Source organism: Prosopis cineraria, unplaced genomic scaffold (assembly GCF_029017545.1).
Source record: "Prosopis cineraria cultivar Desert tree isolate PC_DT_omini unplaced genomic scaffold, ASM2901754v1 PC14, whole genome shotgun sequence".
Taxonomy (NCBI): domain Eukaryota; kingdom Viridiplantae; phylum Streptophyta; class Magnoliopsida; order Fabales; family Fabaceae; genus Prosopis; species Prosopis cineraria.
In genome coordinates, this window is record NW_026555345.1 from 29,292,391 (window position 1) to 29,315,356 (window position 22,966).

General features: G+C 32.4%; 2 protein-coding genes and 1 long non-coding RNA gene across 3 annotated transcripts; all 3 read right to left on the bottom strand.

The window, feature by feature from the left end:
• Window positions 1–4,820: 4,820 nt before the first annotated feature.
• LOC129292451 (hevamine-A-like) lies at window positions 4,821–5,435 on the bottom strand. Its single transcript, XM_054930001.1, has one exon. The coding sequence runs from the start codon at window positions 5,433–5,435 to the stop codon at window positions 4,821–4,823; it is 615 nt and encodes a 204-aa protein (XP_054785976.1).
• A 3,249-nt stretch (window positions 5,436–8,684) lies between these two features.
• On the bottom strand, window positions 8,685–10,963 carry LOC129292015 (uncharacterized). The gene is made up of 3 exons (XR_008588841.1): window positions 10,710–10,963; window positions 10,480–10,628; window positions 8,685–10,384 (listed from the first exon to the last, which is right to left on the bottom strand). It is a non-coding gene; the product is annotated as an uncharacterized LOC129292015 (long non-coding RNA).
• Window positions 10,964–16,147: 5,184 nt separating this feature from the next.
• Window positions 16,148–17,113, bottom strand: LOC129292452 (acidic endochitinase-like). The gene has a single exon (XM_054930002.1). The coding sequence runs from the start codon at window positions 17,111–17,113 to the stop codon at window positions 16,148–16,150; it is 966 nt and encodes a 321-aa protein (XP_054785977.1).
• Between the last annotated feature and the right edge of the window lie 5,853 nt (window positions 17,114–22,966).

The window sequence follows — 22,966 nt, forward strand, 5'->3', positions numbered from 1 at the left end:
AGGAAAATTATAATTATTCAAACAAAACTTGTAATCATTACTTGTTATTTTTAACACTTGTTGCAATATCAGAATTTTGATATGTGAAATTGTGATTTACTGTTATATTGTTGTGAATATAAGAAAAAAAAATTATAATTATTTCAATAAAATTTGTGATTATTTTATTTTCAATAAGGTAAATTTTATCATTTATGTAAATTTATTAACGATAAAAAAACATTTCATTGCATGGGATTAAAAAAGTATTACTACGAATATGGACAGCTTGGAAACGTCTGGGGTCAAAGATGCTCATTGGCGATTTGCACGTTGGCGAAGTGTTGAATGATAAGTGAAGGAAGAATTACAATTAAGTCTTAACAGTTAGTCGTTCTTGATAATTATTTTTAAAAAATAAATTACAAATATTAATTTAGATAGTTGCGAATGAGAATTCTAAATATGAGAGTTATATTTGTAATTGTTTAAATCAAAATTTGTAACTCATTTTAAAAAAAATTATTGAGAACTTCAATATTATTAATCCAATATTTTAGGATTTAATTGACATTTTCCCTTATGCGAATGCATGGTTCCATTGGGCTTCATGTTGTTAGTGGGCAAATCCCTCATGCTGTTATTAATGTTTATTGCAATGATAATAATCATAATGCTGGATTACCAAATCCTTACTCTGAAACCAACATTTTCCTTAATTGGTTAATCATTAATCTAACACTGTCCTCCTTCTTTTAGTGTTCAAGATGCATGGTGGCACTGTTTGTGAACTTATTAAAATGATAGTATATGTGACTTGACTTAAATATAAACCCAGTTGTCAAATATTTTGCCACGGCATTTTTTTTTTCAAAATACAAATATATAAAAATGTAATTGGGGAGGAATTTAGGAATCAAGAGCTTGAAATATAGAACCTGAAAATGATCCATATATATATATATATAGTGAGAAATTAATATGAGAAAAACACAAATTAAATGAGCTACGTTGTGCAATAGTGCAGAGGATTTGTGAATATACTGACGATGTTTGAAGAATTTGATGAAAGCTTGAATGTTGGGTGTTGAAAGAAGCATTGAGAGCCAAGTGACGATAAATATTAACTAGTGACGATGCTGAGTCTTTTGGGAGGGTGTTGAATTGAGGATGAGAGGTGTCTGTGTATGGGAGATTTGTATTGTATGTTGATCGGTGATGGAGACTTGATCTCCATTTTTTATAATTTTAAAGAATCATCTTGTCATCTTAACTATTTGTCTTTCTTCTACATTTTCAGTTTCATGGACGACGCATGTAGTTAACGCTTTGTTTAGTGTTCACAAATCACAATTTTCCACTTTTTTTATTTATTGAATCTGGACTGTCCAAAGCAAGGTACGTAAAACCGGACTGGTCATCGAACCGGTCATGGCACTGGGTCATGGGTTAGTAGTTCAATTAGGGTTGAACCGGTGGCAAATCGGTCATGATTAAAATAATACAATTTAAATAAAAAGACATTAATTATAAAAATATTCAACTAAATCCAATCACTCAAAAGTATAACAGTAATAAAATACAACATTTTAAATATCTATCATTACAATTACAACTCTTCAATCTCAAAAGTCTAGAGAAGAGATGGAGATAGAGTTGGAGAAGAGACGGAGATTGAGTTAAAAAAAAGACGAAGAGTCAGAGACTAAGCTGGAGAAGAGATGAAGATAGTAGAGATAGAGATAAAGCTGGAGAAGAGATGAAGATAGACTAGAGCCTGAAGAAGAGACGAAGACTAAGTTAGAGAAGAGACGTTAATTAAGTTAGGGCGAGAGAGGAGAGACACAGATGAAAGGCCGAACTAAATGCTGTCTGAAAATATGAATTGGATTTAGCATGCTCTACCTCTAATTTTTCATTTTTTGACTTTAGTTTTACTTTTTTTTGTTATCTCATTTCTGAATTCTCAATTCAGCACTCTAAAAAATAAAAAATGAAAAAAAATTCTCAAAAAAAATAACCCGGTTAACCCAGTCAACCCACCGGGTTAACCAGGTTATACCGGGTTGAACCCGGGTTGACTGGGTTACACCTGTTTAGGAGTAAACCTAGACTGAATAAGAGATTGGGTCACCGGTTTTCGGATTGACCCGGCCGGTCCGGTCCGGGTTTCAATACCATGGTCCAGAGTATATTTAGATTATCAATTTATAAAAAATTATAATATTAAATTGAACCACCCAAATTAAATCAATATTGTCCAGATTGATGATAAATATATTTATCAAAAAAATTTGCAAACTTTTATTTTTATAAATATAAAATTAAAAATAAAAATAAAAAATTTGAGCCATCCAAATTTAATCTAAATTGCCCATATTTTTTTTTAAGGGTGATAAGCACCTCGACGCTCAACAAGCTGATGGGCACCGAAGATAGATCCATGATAGAGATAAAAAGAAATCATAAACACAAGGCACCGCAAACATATGTTTATACACATGACAGGCAAAATTAAAACCAAGAAAGGGGTATGGAAAACAAAAGGATTAACTAAATCATTATCAATCACATACCCCTCAGCTTTTAACATTTTTGAAGATCACATATGTGATCACAAGTACGAGAGTATTGCTTTCCTTGGGGCATTTTAGAATAAAGAGCAATAATGGCTATCATCTTATTTAGGGCATCTCTACCCATTCCTAATCCCATATTATCATAAGTGAAGATGATACAAGAGGAAAAAGGCAAACATTCTCTACCTTTTCAACACACTCTCTTCTCAAGCTTTTTTCTTTTTGTCCCCTTTTTTTCCTCCTTGATCCAACACCTTCCTTTCCCTTCTATAGATGAAAATTAGTGCTTCTCTCCATAATGACACAATCTCCCAAATCATAAATTTTTTTATTTATTTATTTTTATTTAGCCATCATTATTATGGTTTCCAAACATTTCCTAAAATTTTCTGACCATGAAGGATTTGAAAATCAAATAAGGGAGATTAGCAACTTTGACGTTAATAGGTAGTAATTTATTAGACAACTTTTCAACCTAGTTTACAAGAAAGGGATCAAAGGGCATTTTTCATTTAATATTATTTATTTATTTATTTCGTTATTATTATTATTTTGTTTTTGAAAAGGAGACTTTAATGGGGGATTTTTTTCACTTAATTTTTTTCATTTTTTTTGCGAGTGCTTGGACAAAATGGGTTGTTCACATATTCAAACAGGAATCTCAACTATAAACTAAAAGTTCTATTTAAAATTTAAATGTCATATTTATAGTTAAAACTTCTAAATTTATAATTATTTGAATCAATATTTTTAATTAAATTTTTAAAAGTTTTTATTGACAACTTGTCATAAATTTACTCTCTCTGTTAAAAAATATAAGACATTTTTTAAAGAGTTGAATGTTTAAAAATGTAAGGTATTTTTAGTCTTCCGAGGTGTAATTACTGCCTTTTTTTCAAAAGTGTTCCTATTAATAATGACTTTATATTTATTATAGGGTGTTTAATAAGGATAAATATAAAAAGATAAAATTAGTTTAAAAGTAAATAACTACTTTATTGATAGATGAGATTCAATTAAAAATATTTTATATTTTTTAATGGAAGGAGTATTATTTTAGAAGTTTGATTAAACGGTCAAACTTTTATTTATTGATGACAAATTGACATGAATCAACTTGTCACGCAAGATCCAAGGCAATAGCCCGTAGCCTTCCTGCAACTAGGGCTGCACAAAAGACAGGACGGCACTGGACTTCACCCTAACCCGAAGTCCGGTCTCTTTCATGAAAAAGACTGGGTTAGGCAACCCGTAGTCCAGTCTTGTCTAGTGATAACCCGAAAATTAACAGGACTGGACTTGGTCTATAGGACTGGGAGACTAGTCCTGTCAGTCCAGTACTCACTTAGCTTTTTTTCCTTTTTTTTATTCTATGAGAGAAAATAATCCATTCCAACATAATAAACTCAATTAAGATAGTAAAAACACTTATAATAATAATAAATCCATAATAATTTCTAACAATAAGAAAAAAATATTTCTGTTATAGTCTAAATTATTTAAATTTATAACTTTAACAAAAACAGTACTCAACAAAATTCAACAACACTATATTACAATAACAATTTAGAAATAAACTTAATAAATCTTTATACAATCATCTCCTTAGCATCAATTACACTTTAAACATTTGTCAAAAATAAATTAATTATAATTATAATAAAAAATTAATAGGACTGGACTGGACCAAGTGGTCCGGATGCCTAGTCTCTTGTCCAGTCCAACCCGAAATAATAGTCTGGTCTTTTTAGTCTTTTTGGTCCTGAAGGACCAGTGAATATACAGACCGAACAAGACTGAGACCATCTCGAGTTGGACTGGACCAGACAGGACTGGAAGACTTTTGTACAGCCCTACCTGCAACTAACTGATTAGAGAGGTTGCAATCACACTAGAAGTGCAATGATAGGCGATACAACATCTCCGAGGCAGATTTCATCATGGCAACCAATGGCCTTGGTACAACATTAGAAGCTCGAAGGGCACTACCAACGATCTGATCACTATACCCAGATATTTTATCATAGTCGTACCTACTCCACAACATAACCCCGCCAAGCTTGGTAGAGGTTTCTACTACCGGAAGAATCTCATTGTTGACCACATCTACCGGGATATAACCCCCGGCAATACCGTTTGCAGCGAGAGACGTCGGGAGGCAGACATAGAACTTGGTGGCATTGAAGTTGGTGGTCCACTGGTTCCATGAATCTATCAAGTTTCTGAGTATCTCCATCATCAGTATTCGCAGCGAGGGTTGTTTTAGAACTGGACCCAAATGTAGTCGAACAGCCCCGTGCTGATGGCAGTGTTTAAGTAGTAATCTGGGATCGGACATTGTGGTGCTGCTGCTAAGTAAACCTTGTTTTGTTGACTGTATGCGTAAAGCTCTTGTAGAAGCACATCCCAGTACAAGTTCGTACCACCTTCGATGTCAAAGTGAATGCCGTCTAAGACCACGTCTCCTAGGAGGCCGCCGGAACCAGTTTGGCCACCTAGGACGTTGGTCCAGATGTAGGCTGCAACATCATTAGCGTCTTCAGCAGAAGCAAGGGTAAAGGACCCTGCGGCTCCTACGAGAGAGAGGAAGATTTTGACGCCAAGGCTTTGGGAGGCATATTTAGTACAAGGAACACCCCAGGAAGCAGAACAATGTCCTGAGAGGTTGATGTCTGGAGTCTGTCCATTGACGAAGACATTGAGGAATGCTATGTTTATAATCTCGTATTTGTGGGTTGCACATGCGTCGTCCAACTCTCCTCCATTCACATTTTGGCCCCAGTAGGTGACAAGTGGGCAGGCCAGGGAAGAGCCGAAGTGAGAGAGGAGCAACAAGGGCAAGAGGAGGAGAACAGAAGCTTGTGTTTTGGAACCCATGAATGTAGGTTGAGAAAGCAAATTAAAGGTAATGCGTTCTGGTTTAGGATGAGCGATAGAACAACCAATAATATATATTGGAGTTGGGTTAGGGTCATTAACGTCAATTCTTTTATTTTTTGTTTTTAATGTAAAAGTGAGGCAAAGGAAATGACGTCGCTGTATCCCTCCATGGAATATTTGAGAGATACAAGATGTTTACGTTCCACGTGTTATTCATAATAAAGATTGAATTTTTTTAGCCACTGTTTCTAGAAGACCCCGCACCCGACTAGCTAGGGAGACAAAAGATCGTCAATCTTTGATCTTTGCTATACATGTGATCTTGATAGGAATGCGTTTCCTTTTTCTTCATAATAGTTTCTTCGTACTCCTTGGGCCATATATAAAAATTACTAGTGTCTAAAAAAATAATAACCTTTTTAATAAGTTATTTTTTATATATTATTAATTACTTCCTTTTAATTTTTTTTACATTTTTTTATGAATAAATTAAAGATTATACATAAAAGAGAGAATACAATTTTGAATATATACTTTGATAATAAATTGGTTACAATTGAAGAAGTCAAAGAAGCCCTCTTTAAAATGAAACCCTTTAAAGCCTTTGGGATTGATGGCCCACATGCCCTATTCTTCTAAAACCAGAGGGATGTGTTAGTTGAGAGCATTTTCACTTATACTCCTCCAGTCTCTTTTACAAATTATTTTTACTAATCTTATCAATATCAATGCAAAAAAAGTACAAAGAATAAAAGTATATAAAATTTTAAATATGTCTCTATATAATAAATCTAAAAAGTAATGCCATGTTATTTTTTTATCTTATGAAGGATAATTTTAAAAATATTTTTCAATTATTACCTAAAAAGTCTCACCATAATTTATAAATGAGACTAAATGGATCTTCTAAAATGTGACTTATAAATGAGACTGGAAGGAATATCAAAGAATTTTGGGTTGATAAACCCTTAGGCTCTTCCCTGAATAGAATTCTTATAACTTTAATTCCCAAGGTTAGTTGACCTTAATACCTACAAGAATTTAGACCGATTAGTCTTTGCCCTATTCTATACAAAATTATTACTAAAGTGATTGCTAATCACCTAAGTACAATCATGCAACATATTATTCTACCTGTTCAAACAAGTTTTATTCAAAGGCGTAGCCTCGTTGACAATATAATAATAGCCTAAGAAGTGATGCATTCAATGAAGAAGGAAAAAAAGGAAAGAGTGGATGGATGGTAGTTAAAGTGGATCTAGAAAAAGCTTTTGACAACCTACGATGGGATTTTATCCAAGATATTGGAGAGATGTTGGCATTCCGAAGTTGCTAGTGAATTTAATTATGGTATGTATCACCACGCCTTCAATGCAAGTCATTTGGAATGGCAAACCCTCTGCCAACTTTTCACCAATGAGAGGAATTAGGCAGAGTGATCCAATCTCGCCTCATATTTTCATCCTTCGTATGGAATGTCTCTCACAAGCCATTACTTTGGAAGTGAAGAAAGGAACCTGGCGCACAATCAAACAAGGTCAAAGAGGCATAGCCCTCTCACATCTCTTCTTTGCAGACGATTTGATTCTATCTGGGGACACTACATATGTTTAAATAGAAACTATCCAGAAAATCATATCTCAGTTTTGTCTCTCTTCAGGACAAGTGGTAAATGAAACTAAAACACAGCTTCTTTAGAAATGTTGATAATGCATCTCGTAATGCTATTTGCAATAAGTTGGGTTTCAACCGTATTGAATCCCTTGGTAGATATCTTGGAGTGCCTTTGATTACAGGAAGAGTAACCACTAGAACATACAATCACTTCCTGGATAGACTGCATCATAAGTTAGCAGGCTAGAAAAGCAAAACCTTATCCCTTGCTGAGAGAATTGCCTTAGCCAAATCTGTACTTATTTCAATCCCATTCTATACAATGCAGTGTGCTTTGTGTCTTTCTTCTTGCTGTAAAGCTATTGAGAAGCTTGTAAGAAAATTTATTTGGGGCTATTCTGATGATCACAAGGGTATTAACTTGGTGAAATGGAATGATCTTTGTCAACCATTAATCAATGGTGCTTGTGGTCTTATCAATCTAGAAGGACAAAATAAAGCTTTTCTTTGTAAGCTGGTATACAAAATTGCTGCTGAACCAAACTTATTGTGTGCGTGTGTTCTTAGAGGCATATATGGTTTGAATCAAGTGGCACCATTTGAGCTAAAAACAGCTAAATCGTCCTACCTCCGTAGGAATATTGCCAGTGAATGGTCTAACACTATGATGCATGTGAAGTGAAAACCAGGGAATGGAGAGAGGTTAAAATTCTAGGACGACTTCTGGGTTGGGGATTCTGGACCCTTAAAAACCTCTCCTATGCAAAAATTCACAAAAATGATTTACAAAGACCAATTGCTGATTTTTGGAATGAGAACGGTCAATGGACTTAGAATTTGTTCAGTCATTTGCTGTCAGACGCAACTTTGCAACAAATCAATGATGCTTTCGTGTCGATAAGGAGGAACCTGACCCTACCTGGTTGTGGCATCTCACCCCACATGGTAATTTCACAGTTAAGTCTGCTTACAGAGTGTCACGCCCTGAAAATAAGGCATGACCGGCATGAAATATAAGAATAAAACTCATATTCCGAAAGCCTTAAGTTAAGAAATCCTAAGTTCTGAACCATAAATATATCTAACAACAAGTCGAACTATTTTCAATATGAATAATAAAAACAAAAGGTTGTATTTTATTTTATTTTATTTTTAAAATTTCAACATGACCATTCTCAAAATAAGACTTCAAGATTTCTATATAAGTATTTTCTTTTAGTAACAAATAGCATTCAACAAGGAGCTATGCTCCTTCTACCAAACAAATCAAACATAATACACATATAAGGGCTTTAACTATAGTTATGTGGAGCTCCTACAATAAAATTTACAAAATAAAATTTTATATTTAAATCTTTACAACAAAAGGAGGGTGGTCATTAACTTCTTCACTTCAAGTCAAAAGATGGCCCTCAATGATCAACTAGAAGTCCAAAGCCATTTACATTATTTGAGACCAAAAATACTTTTTTCAGTGAATAACGTCCCAATAATAAACAATTAAACATGAATGAAAAAGAAAGTTTGAAATAATTATGTAATTTAAATATACAACAATTTCTATAAAAATTTAACAAACTTCAAAATAAAATAGCTCTATAAAATTTTAAATAAAATCTTAAACCATTGCACTACCATAACAAATGTTATTATCACTTGATCTCAAGAAAGCACATAAATGAAATTAATGTTTGTAAAAATTTACTAAATAAAAATCAATGGAATATAAAATCACCAAATAATCAAATTTAAAATTTTAGGGACTTATCAGAACAATAAACAAACGTGAACACACAGTTCACGAGAGTAAATAACTGAATGCGGCTGATGCCACGAATACAAACGTGGACACACAATCCACGAGGGTAAATAACCAAACGTGGCTGAAGTCACGAAACAAACGTGGACACACAGTCCACGAGGGTATTGCTAACCAAATGTGGCTTGAAACCACGAAACAAACGTGAGTACTATGCTCACGAATAACCATCCCTTCGTTCCACGTGTGTTGGCCATCGCACGGGGCTAGCACTTCCTATAAGCACCCTGCTAGCTAGGTGTACCATGGCGCGCTAAGGGCTAACGGAACTACCGTTAGCAACCAGTGTTTCGTATAAAGTCCCTTTTGTAAAGTCATTTTCAAACATGCGAGAAATTGATCACTATTCAATCAAATTTTCCTTTCAATGTCGAACTCGCATGAATCATTTTTTCGTAACAGTTCAATAATTTCCAAAATGAAATCTCATAATTAAAATTCAAACTTGTATTTACTGATTGACTAAAATGATCAATTTTGATAAAATAATTTCACGAAATAAAGTAATTTAATCAATAAAATATCTCATAATCACATCGTTATCGTAAAAAGAATTTGCATAAAAATGTAATATTTGAATAAAGGAGATTTTAATGAAATATCAATTGGGAAGCTATCCACTTACATGTAGAGCTCCCAAGTGTATAACTTACTTCCAAACAAATCTTCTAGGAACAATGCTTTATCCTTAAATTCCTATTATTCAAGTAATACCATTGTCACTTCCTCAAACATGCTTTACCGTCCAAACTATTTAATCCAAAGCAACTTAGATAAATAACAGAAAGCAAACCTTCACTTTTATCTTTCTTAGTATGGCATCAAACATCCTAAAATATCCCAAATGAATGTCCAAATAGCAATTTAGTTCTTGAATTACCAACTCAAATATCTCTCCCAACAACCTTTAAATTCTACCTTAACTTTCATTGCAAAGAACAAATGTCTTTCAAGATTATTTAATCAACAATAATATAATTATCACATATATTTTGCCACTTTAAATACAAAATTCCTCTTTTCAAACATTTTATCAAATACCCTTTATTTTAAACAATATTTAGCCCATAAGACCAAGTGTTTTTTCTGTTTTTTTTTTTCAATTCCTTTACTAAAAGTTGTCCTAAATCAGTATTTGAAATGACCAAGCTTTCAACTTCTATCAAAGAAAAGTACCTTCCAAAAATTTTCTAAACAACAACAATTAAATTATTACACATGTTTAATCATCATGGGCCAACTCCTTCCAACAGCTATTTCATAAAATATCTCACAAACATCCAATCTTAACTAATACCAAGCTTCAATTCTTCCATTCATCCCAACAATTGTTCTCAAAATTCTCCAATATCTATATTTGAATTAGTCTAGTTTCCCCTAATTTCATTCATATATAAATTCAAATTAAACTCAAATAAAATTCAAGTCCATACTTCTTCATCGTCCTCAAAAGAGTAATATGTCAACTTGCTTGAACTTCTCTCTCCATATTCGAACATGCAGAACAGCAAGGCTAGGAAAAAAAAAAAAAACACAATCTCCATCATTAAACACACACACACAAACAGAACATACAAGGAAAAAAAAAACAGAGAGGGTCAAACGCACTTGAAGCAAGTCAAGATGAGGAATAAGAGACCCAATGACAAAGGCAAAAGAAGAACGGCGGTGGTGCAGGGGAAGAGACAGCCTCAATTTGAACCTCTTCCAACAACGAACTAACTTCCATAGTAAAACATTGAAGAACCCAGATCATGCTAGCAACAGAGGAGGGAGAAGAACAGTGAGCTAAGGAAAGAAAAGAGAAAATCGACAGCATAAAGGCAAGAAGAACTCACGATTTGAGTGATGGACGGAGCTGCCGTATTTACCTACGGCAGCAGCGAGCTATGAAGAGGAGGAAGAGAGCGACAGATTTTCTCTTACTCTTCCCCAGTTCAGACATGAGTCAGCTCGAGAAAGTAAGGAGGTCATTGGCGTCAGTCGCAAAGGAGGATGAAGAGGAAGACTCCGGCACTCACAGTCACCAGCGACAGAACGAAAAGGAAGGTGGATGGTGTACGAAGAATGGAGAGCAAATTTCTCTCCCTCCTCATTCTGGAATAGTCGAGAAGATGGAGATGAGGAGCAGACAAAAGAATCAGCTGTTATATTTTTTTATTTATTTATTAATTAAAATTTTTTAAAAGGGCATTACAGTAATTTTAACCAAAGCTGAAGCAAAATAAACATCTCTTTCCTTGGACCAAGATGATTCAGACTGAAGGAGATATGACAGAAATTTATGGGCGCACACATCACTAGAGCACTGTTTTCTCTTACTCATGATATTTGTACCAAAATTAATAAAATAAATCACAATACTTTGATATAAATTTATTTTACATTAATTTTTTTTTAAGTTATTACACAGAGCTTTCCAATCACTTCACTGCAATGATGTAGATGCCAAAAGGAATTATGTTTTGGGAGCTCTCTGTTCCTCAAAGAATTAAAACCTTCCTCTGGTTAATGCTAAAGGGACGGCTTCTTACCAACTCTGAGGGGTTCCGTAGAAAGATAACCCAAGACCAACAAAGCTCCATCTGTCATGGTCCAGCAGAAGAAATCAATCATGTTTTTAAGGATTGTTCATTTGCTGCCTGTGTGTGGAAAAAATTGCCCCCTAATGACTTGTACACTGAATTTTGCAAGGAAAAAGTGGACTCCTGGTTAGTCAATATCCTCTGATCTAACACGCTTGACATCGCTTGGAAAGTGGGATCCAGCATCATATGCTGGAAATTATGGGATGCAGGAAACCAATTTTCGCTGATGCAGCTCACAGTGTTGACTCTTTCCTTGTGAACATTAGAATCATAGTTAACCATACCCTTTAAAATTCTTTGACCTAATTTTCTTGCTTTCTTTTGTTTATCTGGTGTACAGTTCATTAGCTTAATGATATTCCCACTTTCATTCAAAAAATAGTTTGATGATAAAGCCAAGCGTATCTGGCCCCTTTGCAAGGAATTGCATAATCTTGAAGTTTTCCTTTTGGCCAAAATCTAATTGAAGTTTAATGAAATCGATGTCCAGCTAATATTCAGGCATTATATGCGTATTTTGGTTTGTTTTGGTAAGTTTTTAGTGAGTCACATTGTATCGATAGGTTTTTAGAGTTTTTTCTTGGTTTTGACTGTAGTGTGTGTGTGTGTGTAATCCTCACAGTTTCTATTGTGAGTCGCCTTTTAAAGGTTTTGTTTAGTTCTCAACATAAGATACATTATAAAATTTGATGAAGGATTAATGAATTATTTCCAAAAATACCCACATGCCTAATTGATTCATTTGGATGGCATGTTTGATTTTAAGATTTAAAGAAAAAGTTAATAATTTTAATTAAGGGTAATTTGAGATTTCTATGGAAATTTTTGAAAAAATCAACACACTTAATTAATTTTAATCACTTTTCTTAATTCTTGTGATTAATTAGTTAAAAGTGTCTTATAAATTGGACTAGAGGGAGTATTTTTTTCAATATTATCTCTATTTAAATTCATTAACTATATAAGAGAGAATATAATACAAATTTAAAAAAATTTCAATTAAATAAAGGTAAAATTAAAAGTTTATTATATTTTTATATAAAATTAGTAACTTAACTACTTTTCCTTAGTTTCAATGAAGTAGTTTAAACTTTCAACTTACTATATAACATAGACCGGAGGAAGTACTTTGATTTTTTTTATATCAATATAGTTCACTCTTTTGTGGTGAAAAAAACAATCTTCATCAAAGTATAAGTAAATTTTAATACGCTCATACAATTTAAGAAAAATTGATTATGCATAATAAGTATGTTTAAAATAAAAAAAGACTAAATTAATTAATGAAGGTATCAAAATGCAGACTTATTAATGATAAAGATAGAGAAGATAACATAATCATGGAAGTCAATGAAATGGGAATCATATTTTGTCCTTTGAAAATATAAACTACAATTCCTTGCTTCAGAGTATTAACAGACGCTTTATGTCATCCATGATCCATGTAAAAACCATACCAATTGCCCATCAACTTATATATATATACACACACACACTACTTTTGTTTAAATGAATTTGATTTTTGATGAGTTAATTAATTATTTTTAAAATAATACTATCTTTCCACATTTATTATTATTTAATAAGGTGTTTTAATTAGAAAATTTATTATTACACCTCTAATTAACAATATTTTTAAAAAACCTCATTAATTATAGCCTGAAATATTTTATATTTTTAACATTTCACCTTAAAAATTGTTTTATATTTATTAATAGAGGGAGTAATATTAAATTTATCATTTAAGCAATATAAACCAGACCAGATAGTAGGTACAGGCTCGTGGGTTCACCGATTAACCAATCATCAGTGGGTTCGGATTTTAAATTGTGGAGGAAAACATTTCAATGCGTAGGTGTTAATACATATGCGATGTGCACGTTGATGAAAAATGCAAATAAATGGTTCCATTAGGCTTCGTGTCGTTAGTGGGTAAATCCGTCATGTTATTGATGTTTATTGTAATCAATGATAATGCAGAGACCCGACGAAGACCCGACCAAAGCTTTGGCGAAGGCTCGACGGGATTCATCATACCCCGGCGCGTGTACCACCGAAAATAGCTTTAGAGACCCCGATCTGTATCGTTCTGCTTGTCTTCATCGTTTGACAACGCTATCCCAAAGATTTGGAGGATTAGAAAGAGAATGAATGACCCGAAAAAACCCTAAGTGAATCTGACTAGACTCAACTGATTTCTGCTTCTTATATCGAATTAGTGATCGGAATTGATTGTTGTCTAGACTTGCTTTCAGGATTTGATCGACATAGACAGGTTTCAAGTTCTGACTCTGACCGTGGCTGGAAATTGCTGTGAATTTGTAACTTGCCAGCCATTTTTGCATCCTTCACTATTGTTGTCCTCAGAACTCGGTAAAATGTTTTCAATTCAATTTTGATAATATTCTTCTGAGCTGGAAGTTCTGTGAATTTGGCATGGATTTTCTTGCCGTTTCTGCTTGTTGAATTTCTATTCCCCTTCCATAATTATTAGTCTGCAGCGTGAGGTTTGGTAAGGCTGGCTTGAAGAATTGTTACCGTTTTACTGCATGTTGGAAACATTTTTCCTGTGAATTGCTGTAGTCGTTTTCGGAATCCGGTCCTGGTATTACTTTAGTTAGCTTTTAGTCTTTACCTTCTTTGATTGAAATGCTGGTAGCCATTTGTGAAAGCACATCTCCAGGTTCCTCTGATTATCGAATCTTCTCTATTAATCTAGTCAATCATGAAATTAAAGTTACTGCCACCCACCATGCTTCTGTTGTTCGACGATGGAGCAAGACTACCCCATCAATCTTCAAATCTCATCTTAACCACCCAGTTGTTCGTTTGGGTGTTCAAATGGTCATCAGGAGATTAGAACAATCAGGCTTCCACTTTGTAACTTAATGTTGGCCATAGATGTTTAACATACCATCTAAGTCACTCTTAATTATGTTCCAAAGCAACTCTGTCTTTTTCTCATGAATCCTCGTTATCATTTTGCGGGCTTTTGGAATCAGTTGGATAGAAGGAAATTAAAACTTTGTAATAATGATATTCATATGGCAAGGGACCCTTTCGATCTCTGGAACCTCTTGAAAATGCAAAAGGATCATCTCTTAACAATTTCCTTTGACAAGCTTGTTCATAGTAAATCTTAAGGATTTGACGTCTGCCGATATTCTAGCGACGATAGGGAGAAGAGAGATTGCGTGGGCAAAAAGTTTCAATGTGGGGTTAAGGGTCCATGGGTAAAAAGAACGTCGATGATGTAGATCAAATGTTTCTAAACCAGCTTTTAAAAGCATAGGTGTAAAATAATTTACTTTCTAGACCGGTTGTTTCTACAATGGGTCTAAAAATATATTTAAGCCCGGTTGTATAAGGAACCAGTTTGAAAAGTCTTCCAATCTCATTCATTATTTACAAAAATGCCGCACTTATTTTTCAAATGAGTTTCGCAATACCGGTCTGAAAAAGCAGTTTAAATAACTCTTTTTCTAATAGCGTCTTTTTGTTTATGTTTTAATTGCTTTTTATATGTGTAGTTATTAGTTAGTATTGATAGCAGTTGGTTTCTTTTTTTCCATGTCATCTCTGCTAAAGGTAGGGGCGAAGTGAGGATTTAAAAATAAAGGGGGCTAAGATTAAAAAACATATACATTATAAAGTTTTCATAAATTTTAAGAGATAAAAAATATGTAACATTTATATAATATAAAAAATTTAAAAAAATTGGAGGGGGGCCATGGCCCTTGTTGATCCCCCCCCCCCGCCACTGGCTAAAGCAACAAAGTTTTACTTGGATGTGCGGAGGTTTTCAGAAAAACAAGTTCAGGTAAATGCCTATCTTTAGAGTTATACAAAACCATATTCAGATGAGCTTCCTCCAGATTTGCTCCCTCAGAAGCTACACATGCGTTTACAGTAGTTCTAGATCTCTCTTCCTTCGACTCTGTTGGTCATTGTAGCTTCTCCGCTTTGCCGTCCCTGGTCTGCCCTTTGTTTTGTTTGTTTGATTCAGGCTCGTCTCTCTGCCGTTTTTAATTTCAAATTTCTAAGTTTTTTCGTAAATTTTGTTAATATCTTGGTACATAAATATGATGGGTTGTTGATAAAGATGCCATGTAAGTATTGTTTGCTACACATAAGCAAGTCCAGTTTGATTCACTCATGACAAAGGTAAAATTTTTAAGTGGACAAAGGTGAAGGATTGAATTACAACGAGTTTAATTTAAGGTATTGAGTCATTATCGAGTTAAAATTTGAATGATTAAATGATTAATTTTTTCTTTTTTTTTTTTAAAAAAGAAACAATATGATGAGTGATGACTCAAGGAAATGTGTTATACTGAAATTAGTAGTTCATTATCTCTATAATTGATTAATTCTTACTTATGCTGACCTATTTGTCTTTTTCATCATTACATACATACACACATATTTATGGAGATTACTGATCAAATTAAAGGCATATTATTCATAATGGAAAATCTGGCGTGGCTTAAAATAAAAGTAGTACTGTGCTGCGCATGTATATATATGACGATAGTTTTATTTATCGATGATAACGTGATACTTCAAGTTGTCACACAAGGTTGCACTAGCCTGTAGCAACTTATTCGACACATGATACATAATAGAAACGCACAGATCGAGGTTGTACGTACACTCGACCTCCGTGATAGTAGGATACATATTGTTGTCTAGGCAGATGGCATCATCAAGTTAATCGTTGGCGCAGATTGGAGATCTTGATCGAAGTCGATTTGATAACAGTACGTAGGATCACCAGTTTGAACATCATCAGACCTGTTGGACACCACGACACCGCCAAAATTACGAGTGGATTTTAGGACTGGAATCAGCTTCTGGTTGAGAGAGCGAAGTGGGACATTGTATGTACGGCCATAAATTGGATAGACGGCGGCATATAATTTCGGGGAAGGGTACTTGTCCGCCCACGAGTCCCATGCTGTTAGAAACTTCGAAGTATTAGCATCTTGGTATAGGCACGAAGGCTTTTCGTAGAACAAAACGTGAAGTTTGTCAAATGCCCCAGTTTTGATGGCTGAGTACAAGTATTTATCTTTAATTTCACAGTGTGGTGCTGCTGATAGGTAAAACTTCTTTTCTTGGGAGTAAGCGTGAAGCTGTTTCGCTAGAGTATCATAAAAGTTTGGTAAACCATGTTTGATGAAGAAGTCGATGCCATCTAACACCACATTTCCTAGCGGAAGTTCTGATTCCGTTTGGCCGCCGAGGAAGTTGTTCCAGAGGTATTCTGCCAACTGTTTAGCCTCGTCAACTGAAGCTAGCTGGTAGTTCCCATAGTACCCACCCAGAGAAAGGAAAATCTTGACGCCGTGTTCTTGGCATGCCTTTATTTGGGAGGCATATTCGGTGCAAGGGCGTTTATTCGGCGAGGAATCACCACAATGTCCGGTTAAGTTTAAGGTAGGTGTCGCTGCGTTGCCGAATGTATCGAGGAATGCTATGTTTATGATTTCGTAGGCTTCGCTGTAACATGCGTCCACCAAGTCTCCTTCAACTTTTGCATTCTGGCCCCAGTAGGTGACTCTTTCATAGGCATCGGAATCGCAGAAGCACTGAGACAACAGCAACAAGGGCAAAAGGAGGATGATAGACGAAGCTCTTGTTTTGGAAGCCATATTTGAGAGAAGCAAAGGTAATGCTTTCTTGTTGCATGGGGGGAACCAAACCAACCTATTTATAATGGGCTAGGGCTAGGGCTCATTATTGTCTAATTTCTTTCTTTCTCTTTCTTTAAAACAATATGATGAGCTCAATAACAAGAATACGAAAATGACACCACCGCGCTGATGATTTATATATTTATTTGTTTTGCGATGCAAACCTGGAATCTATTATAAGTGTCAACAATTATATATGTGTACATTGTATCTCAAATTAAGCACGATAAAGAATCCCTAATGTCCTCTAGAATATACCTGTATATATAAGAAACACAAACTAATTTTGCAGAATGCCATGTCGGGACTTGTAAGGCCTAGCTGATGATATTATAAACAAAGAAGAAAATGTGAAGTAATGGAATATTATATTATATAGCGTTGGTGTAGGCATGTATGCACCATGCATGCATGTAATGATATTTAACTTGTACCCATCTGATTAGCCCGATTCCATCCTATTTATATTGGGACGGGTCTCATTTTGGCTCAAAAATAATTGGTATGAGATGGGATACAGGATTGTCCTCGAAATGTCCCGAATATTATATAGATATATATTATTTTTATTTCAAAAATGCACATTAAATATATTAATTATATTAATATAATTTATATTTATATTAATTTAATTTCAATACGTGATATTCTTATTTAAAACTAAATTTTTTTTATATTTATAATTTTAATGACATAGATTAAGTAATACAAGGTAATATCTTTCTTTACAATATATTAATTATATTAATATAATTTATTCTTATATTTACCTATTTCATAACTGTTGTGCTGAGCTTGTCTATTGTTGTTACTCTTAGAGCTTAGAAATTACTTATACTTGCTGTCATAATGTGATGTGTCTCATGTATACTTAACTTTAAGTTTTATACTTGTTGTAATTGATGCAATTTAATAATTGTTGTAATTTATGTACTCATGTTGTTTTGGATTTAAACTTAATAAGTTATGTGATTTAAAATTTTAATTAATGAATGTTATTATCCAAGCATTTCTCCCACAATATCCACTTTATCAAGACAATGAGCTGTCCTAATCTTGTCTCTGTCTCATCATGATTCCCAATGAAATGGGATGACTAAAGGTAGGACGGGGCATGAGACAAAAATTCAGTATCAATAATTTTTTTCGATTGGATTATAATAATTAGAACTGGCCCTGCAATATAGTTATCCTTCTCTCGTAAATTATAAAATATTTTTAGACAAAATTATACACACTAATAAATTATATTTCTTTAAAATTTTATTTTATTTAAATAAAAATATACATTTTTAAAATTATTCTTCATTTAATATTTGATTTATAAAAAAATATCAAGAACAAAGAATATAACAAGAAAGATAATATTAAAATGTATCATTAATAAAATTTTATTTTCATCAAGATATTTTCTATTTTGGGATGTTGAATCTCCCTAAAAAAAACTTTCTCTCTTTCTCTCACTCAGAGGGAGGGAGGGGACGATCAAGGTAATAACTTAACATATTAGCAAAGATACATGCTTTGGGCTGGGACAAGGGTCAGATTAACGTCAATGTTTATCCACGTGTTAAAAGTGAAGCTTTGTAGCCACTTATTCTGGGACCACGCAAGCAGCAACTAGGCAGGGGACCAAATTAAAACGGTGGATCGGTGGTGAAAGTTTTGGTCGTTTCTTTTAAAACCATTTTGGCTATTTCTATTAGTAGGCTTTTGTCAGGGGTCCCCAATAAGGTTCCCTTTTGGTCGTTTCTAGTAATAGCTGTTTTGTATTAGTGCATTGAAAGGAATGTTCTTGGGATATTGCTAATTGGTTCCCACGTGTTTGTTTGTACTGTTGCAAATACACTCTGGAAACTACGTGGAACTGAGATGTTATAAATCAATCCAAACGCATTAAACCAAACTAAGTCCAATCAAACTTATACAAATTGATTATAAATAATGTTTTGCTTCTTCTTCTTTTTTTTAGAGCAAAACTGATTGATTTAGTTCAGTTCAGATTTCTATCTCTTAAAACTTAAACCAAGTTGCATTATATCTATTTTATATATTTTTATAAATTTAACTAAATTTCTTTTTCCTTTCCAAATTCAGTTATCTTTATAAATCATTAATTAAAAATAAATATGTTACAATTAGTTAGATGTTGTGTATAATTAGTTATGATAATTTTATAATTAAATTAAATTTTAAATAATGTGTTTTAAAGATAACATATTAGTTTTTATAATAGGGATACATTGGCTTACCAGTCGGAAAAAATCTTACACCCAACAAAGATGGACCAAATTTTTGAATATTTTGGAGTGTGGCTGGTTTATATTGATATAAAAAAAGTTTATCATTGATATAGATGGGATTGATTATTGAAAATTTATAAAAAGTTTATCATTACTATACAATGATTTATATCATTGACAAATACAATAAATTGGCCATAATACAAAATGTAATAAATGCTAGGTTATTTTCTTAGTTTGGTCCTATTAGAAAATATTCTTTTCTTTTCAAGAGATTTATTTCCTTGAAAATATTAATTAATAGTTAAAAACTTTAAGTGAATATGCGCACATATATATTGATTAATTAATAGTTAAAAATTTTAAGTAAGATTTTAGCATTTAATTTTTAAAAATATTAATTTTTGTAATTTAAAAATTATTTTCTTATTTTGATAAAAAAATCTTTTCCTCCTCCCTACAAGTAATCGAATTGGAAAACTTTAAGCTAGTAGTATTAAGTTTCAAAGCTTAATCACGATAACCAGAATTATTAGTGATCAGAAACTTTTTGATAAAGGAGGAAGAGATATCAAATGGAGAGAGTTGAAGGGCGTGTAGGAATAATTAAATTTTTTTTTAGGAAATAATTGCGCAGGAGTGAAGCGGGGTTGCATTTTTTTTTTTAATTTTAAAAAAAGAAGGTTGCATTATCATGGCGTCTGTTGCACATGGTAGCAATAGACGCCACAATTCGCTTGAAAACCAAGGGTTGCAACTTGCATTATTATGGCGTTGCTGCACTGTAGCAATAGACGACATAATAACTACTCATTCTCTTCTTATAGAATCGACATTCAGTCATTAACATCGCAGTTCTTTTTGCAACTAATGAGAAAATTGTGTCTTTAAATTAACTTTGTCCACTAGTGTAATCATGTGATGCTAATTACATTTAGATTCAAATTCAATAAGTGACCCAAGTCTACTTATTAATGAGTTCCTTAATTATGACTATTAAATTTTACAATACTTAAAATTATCAAAATATATTTTCTTTTAAAAATTCGAAACAATCCTTATGATCAAAACACTCCTCACATGTGTGATCCCTTCTAAAAAATTGATATATTCTGAATATTATATGACAAAATCTCACAACCATTCCATTAAATTGAAGGATTATTATCAAGTCATGTGAGATACTTATTAAATGTATATACCTTAGCCATTCACCGAATCCAAGTACGTTATCTTGCCCACAGCTGTCTGTTAATTAAGAATCCACTTATATATATTCTTTTATTAAGGTAGTTCTATGTTATTTCATCTTACACTTTTTCTTTTATCTATTTATTATAGAATATACTATTGGTTTTTTTTAATCAATACTATCCATTGGTTTTTAATACAAGGCCTTTAATGAAGATTAATACAATATTTGTGACTCATTTTTAAAAATATTCAAGTCTCTTTCTTTCATTCCCCTTTCTCCTCACTTTGAACTATACCGACTAAGGTAAGTTTGACAAGTTGTAAAGAAGCTTTGATATTTAATTTTGACAGGTTTAATTTCCTTACTCTCATATAAGTAGTAAATGGGGAGGGACTGAATTTATTTGGCACAACGTGACTTAGAGAAAGAAATGGGATGTTTAGAATAATGAACTATGGAAACTTGTGTACTAAACATAATTTTGCAAATGCTTCTATAAATTGATCATTTTCAGAATATTGTATGATCAGATAAAACAAGGAACAAAACACAACTGAATGAAGGCCCCGTTAGAGTTAACTTTTTCCAAGAGGGGAAAAAATATTTCCCTCGGGGCGAAAAATATTTCCCTCAATCTTATAAGATCCTAGCTATTCATTTCTAATACAAGATCATTCATAAAATTTAATAAAATATTTAGTCATTTTTAAAAATGCCATTATTTTCTCCTTTTACTCTTAACTTAAATAATGAATTAATGATGACTTAAATTTGATTGGAGGTAATTTTGTAAAAGTATAAAGATTTTTTCAGATTTAATTAATTTTGCCTAATCTGATCTTAAAAAGTAATTAACAAGGCTATATAAAAAGAATCAAAGAGAGTGTCATATTGAAGATCTAGTTCCCAGTAACTTAGCTTGGAGACAAAAGAACCCATGAATAAACCATGAGGCTGATTGATTGATCCTATAGGAAAAAAGAATCAAGAGATAGAAGATTTGTATGTCACAAGTTAATGAAGCTCTCTATCGCCAGAGATCATTTCTAGGACTATGCATGACACCAACTAGCCAGGGGACCAAAATCGTCGATCTTGGTATTTCGTTTGTTTCTTCATTTCCATACGTTTTTACCATTGTCGCGTAAGATTTTTCGTATTTGATATGGCAAATAGGTCACAATGTATTTCGAATTAAATTACCTTTTTGCAGTAGTGATAATCATGTGATGCTAATTAAGTAATTATATTGATATTTGAATTTGGCAAGTGACCTAGATTATTTTTAATACAACAGCATTCACATTATTGTCCCTTTTACTTTTAAATTCAATAATGATTTTGATTTGAACTTTGTAAAGCTATAAAGATTTTTTTTTACATTTAGTTAATTTTGATAATTTGATCGCACAAAAGTAATTAACAAGATTTTATACAAAAAATCAAAGAGAATATTCACTAATACAAAAATAACTTTTTAAAAAACTTTCTAAACTAGTTCTCAAATCGGTTTAGATATGGATGGTTCTATACTGGTCGTATAACTAGTTTAAAAAATTACTTTTTAAATCAGTTGTAACCAGAACTAGTTTAGAAAGTGATCTTTCTAAAATTTATCTAGCTTAGATGAGGTTTAAAAATTCTAATTTCTAAATCAGTTGCAGTTTACAATCAATTTAGAAAGTGACATTTTTTTAAAAAAAGGAATTTTTTTATCGAAGGTAATTTAAAAATATCACTTTCAATAAAAAAAAGGCCATATTTTTTATCATTTGATGAATTTTAATAAATCTTATAATAAATTAAAGTCACTACTAGTAAGTACCACAAAGTTATAATATTTAGCATCCATGAAAAGAAATCAACCATGAATAATGTATAAGTAGATATGTGATAAATGCATATTTTATTGATAAATAGATATATATTTTAGACTATATTTAATTATATTTATTAATATTTCATACCTATTTAATTAATATTTAGACATTTTTCTCTTATCACTAAATTATAAGATAAAAAGAAATTTTGTCATATAATCTACTGAAATTTATCCTTTTTATATTATGTAGGGAAGAAAGTAATTCAAATTAAGGAAAAGAAGAAAGATAAAGCAAAGCAAAAGTTGTACAGATCCCACACCAAATCATTGAAGATCTTAACTACTTCTTTTGTTCAAAAAATATAAGATATTTTTTAAATAATTAAATATTTAAAAATATAAGATATTTTTAGTCCTTCAAGATATAATCATTGCCTTTTTTTTAAAAGTATTGCTATTAAATAGATTATTTTATATTTATTTCATAGTGAAATACCTTATTAAATAGGATTAAATATAAAAAGATATAATTAATTTAAAAGTAAGTAACT

Coding starts and splice junctions, on each gene's coding strand:
- LOC129292451 (XM_054930001.1), bottom strand. CDS start 5,435: ATGGGTTCCAAAACACAAGCTTCTGTTCTCCTCCTCTTGCCCTTGTTG.
- LOC129292452 (XM_054930002.1), bottom strand. CDS start 17,113: ATGGCTTCCAAAACAAGAGCTTCGTCTATCATCCTCCTTTTGCCCTTG.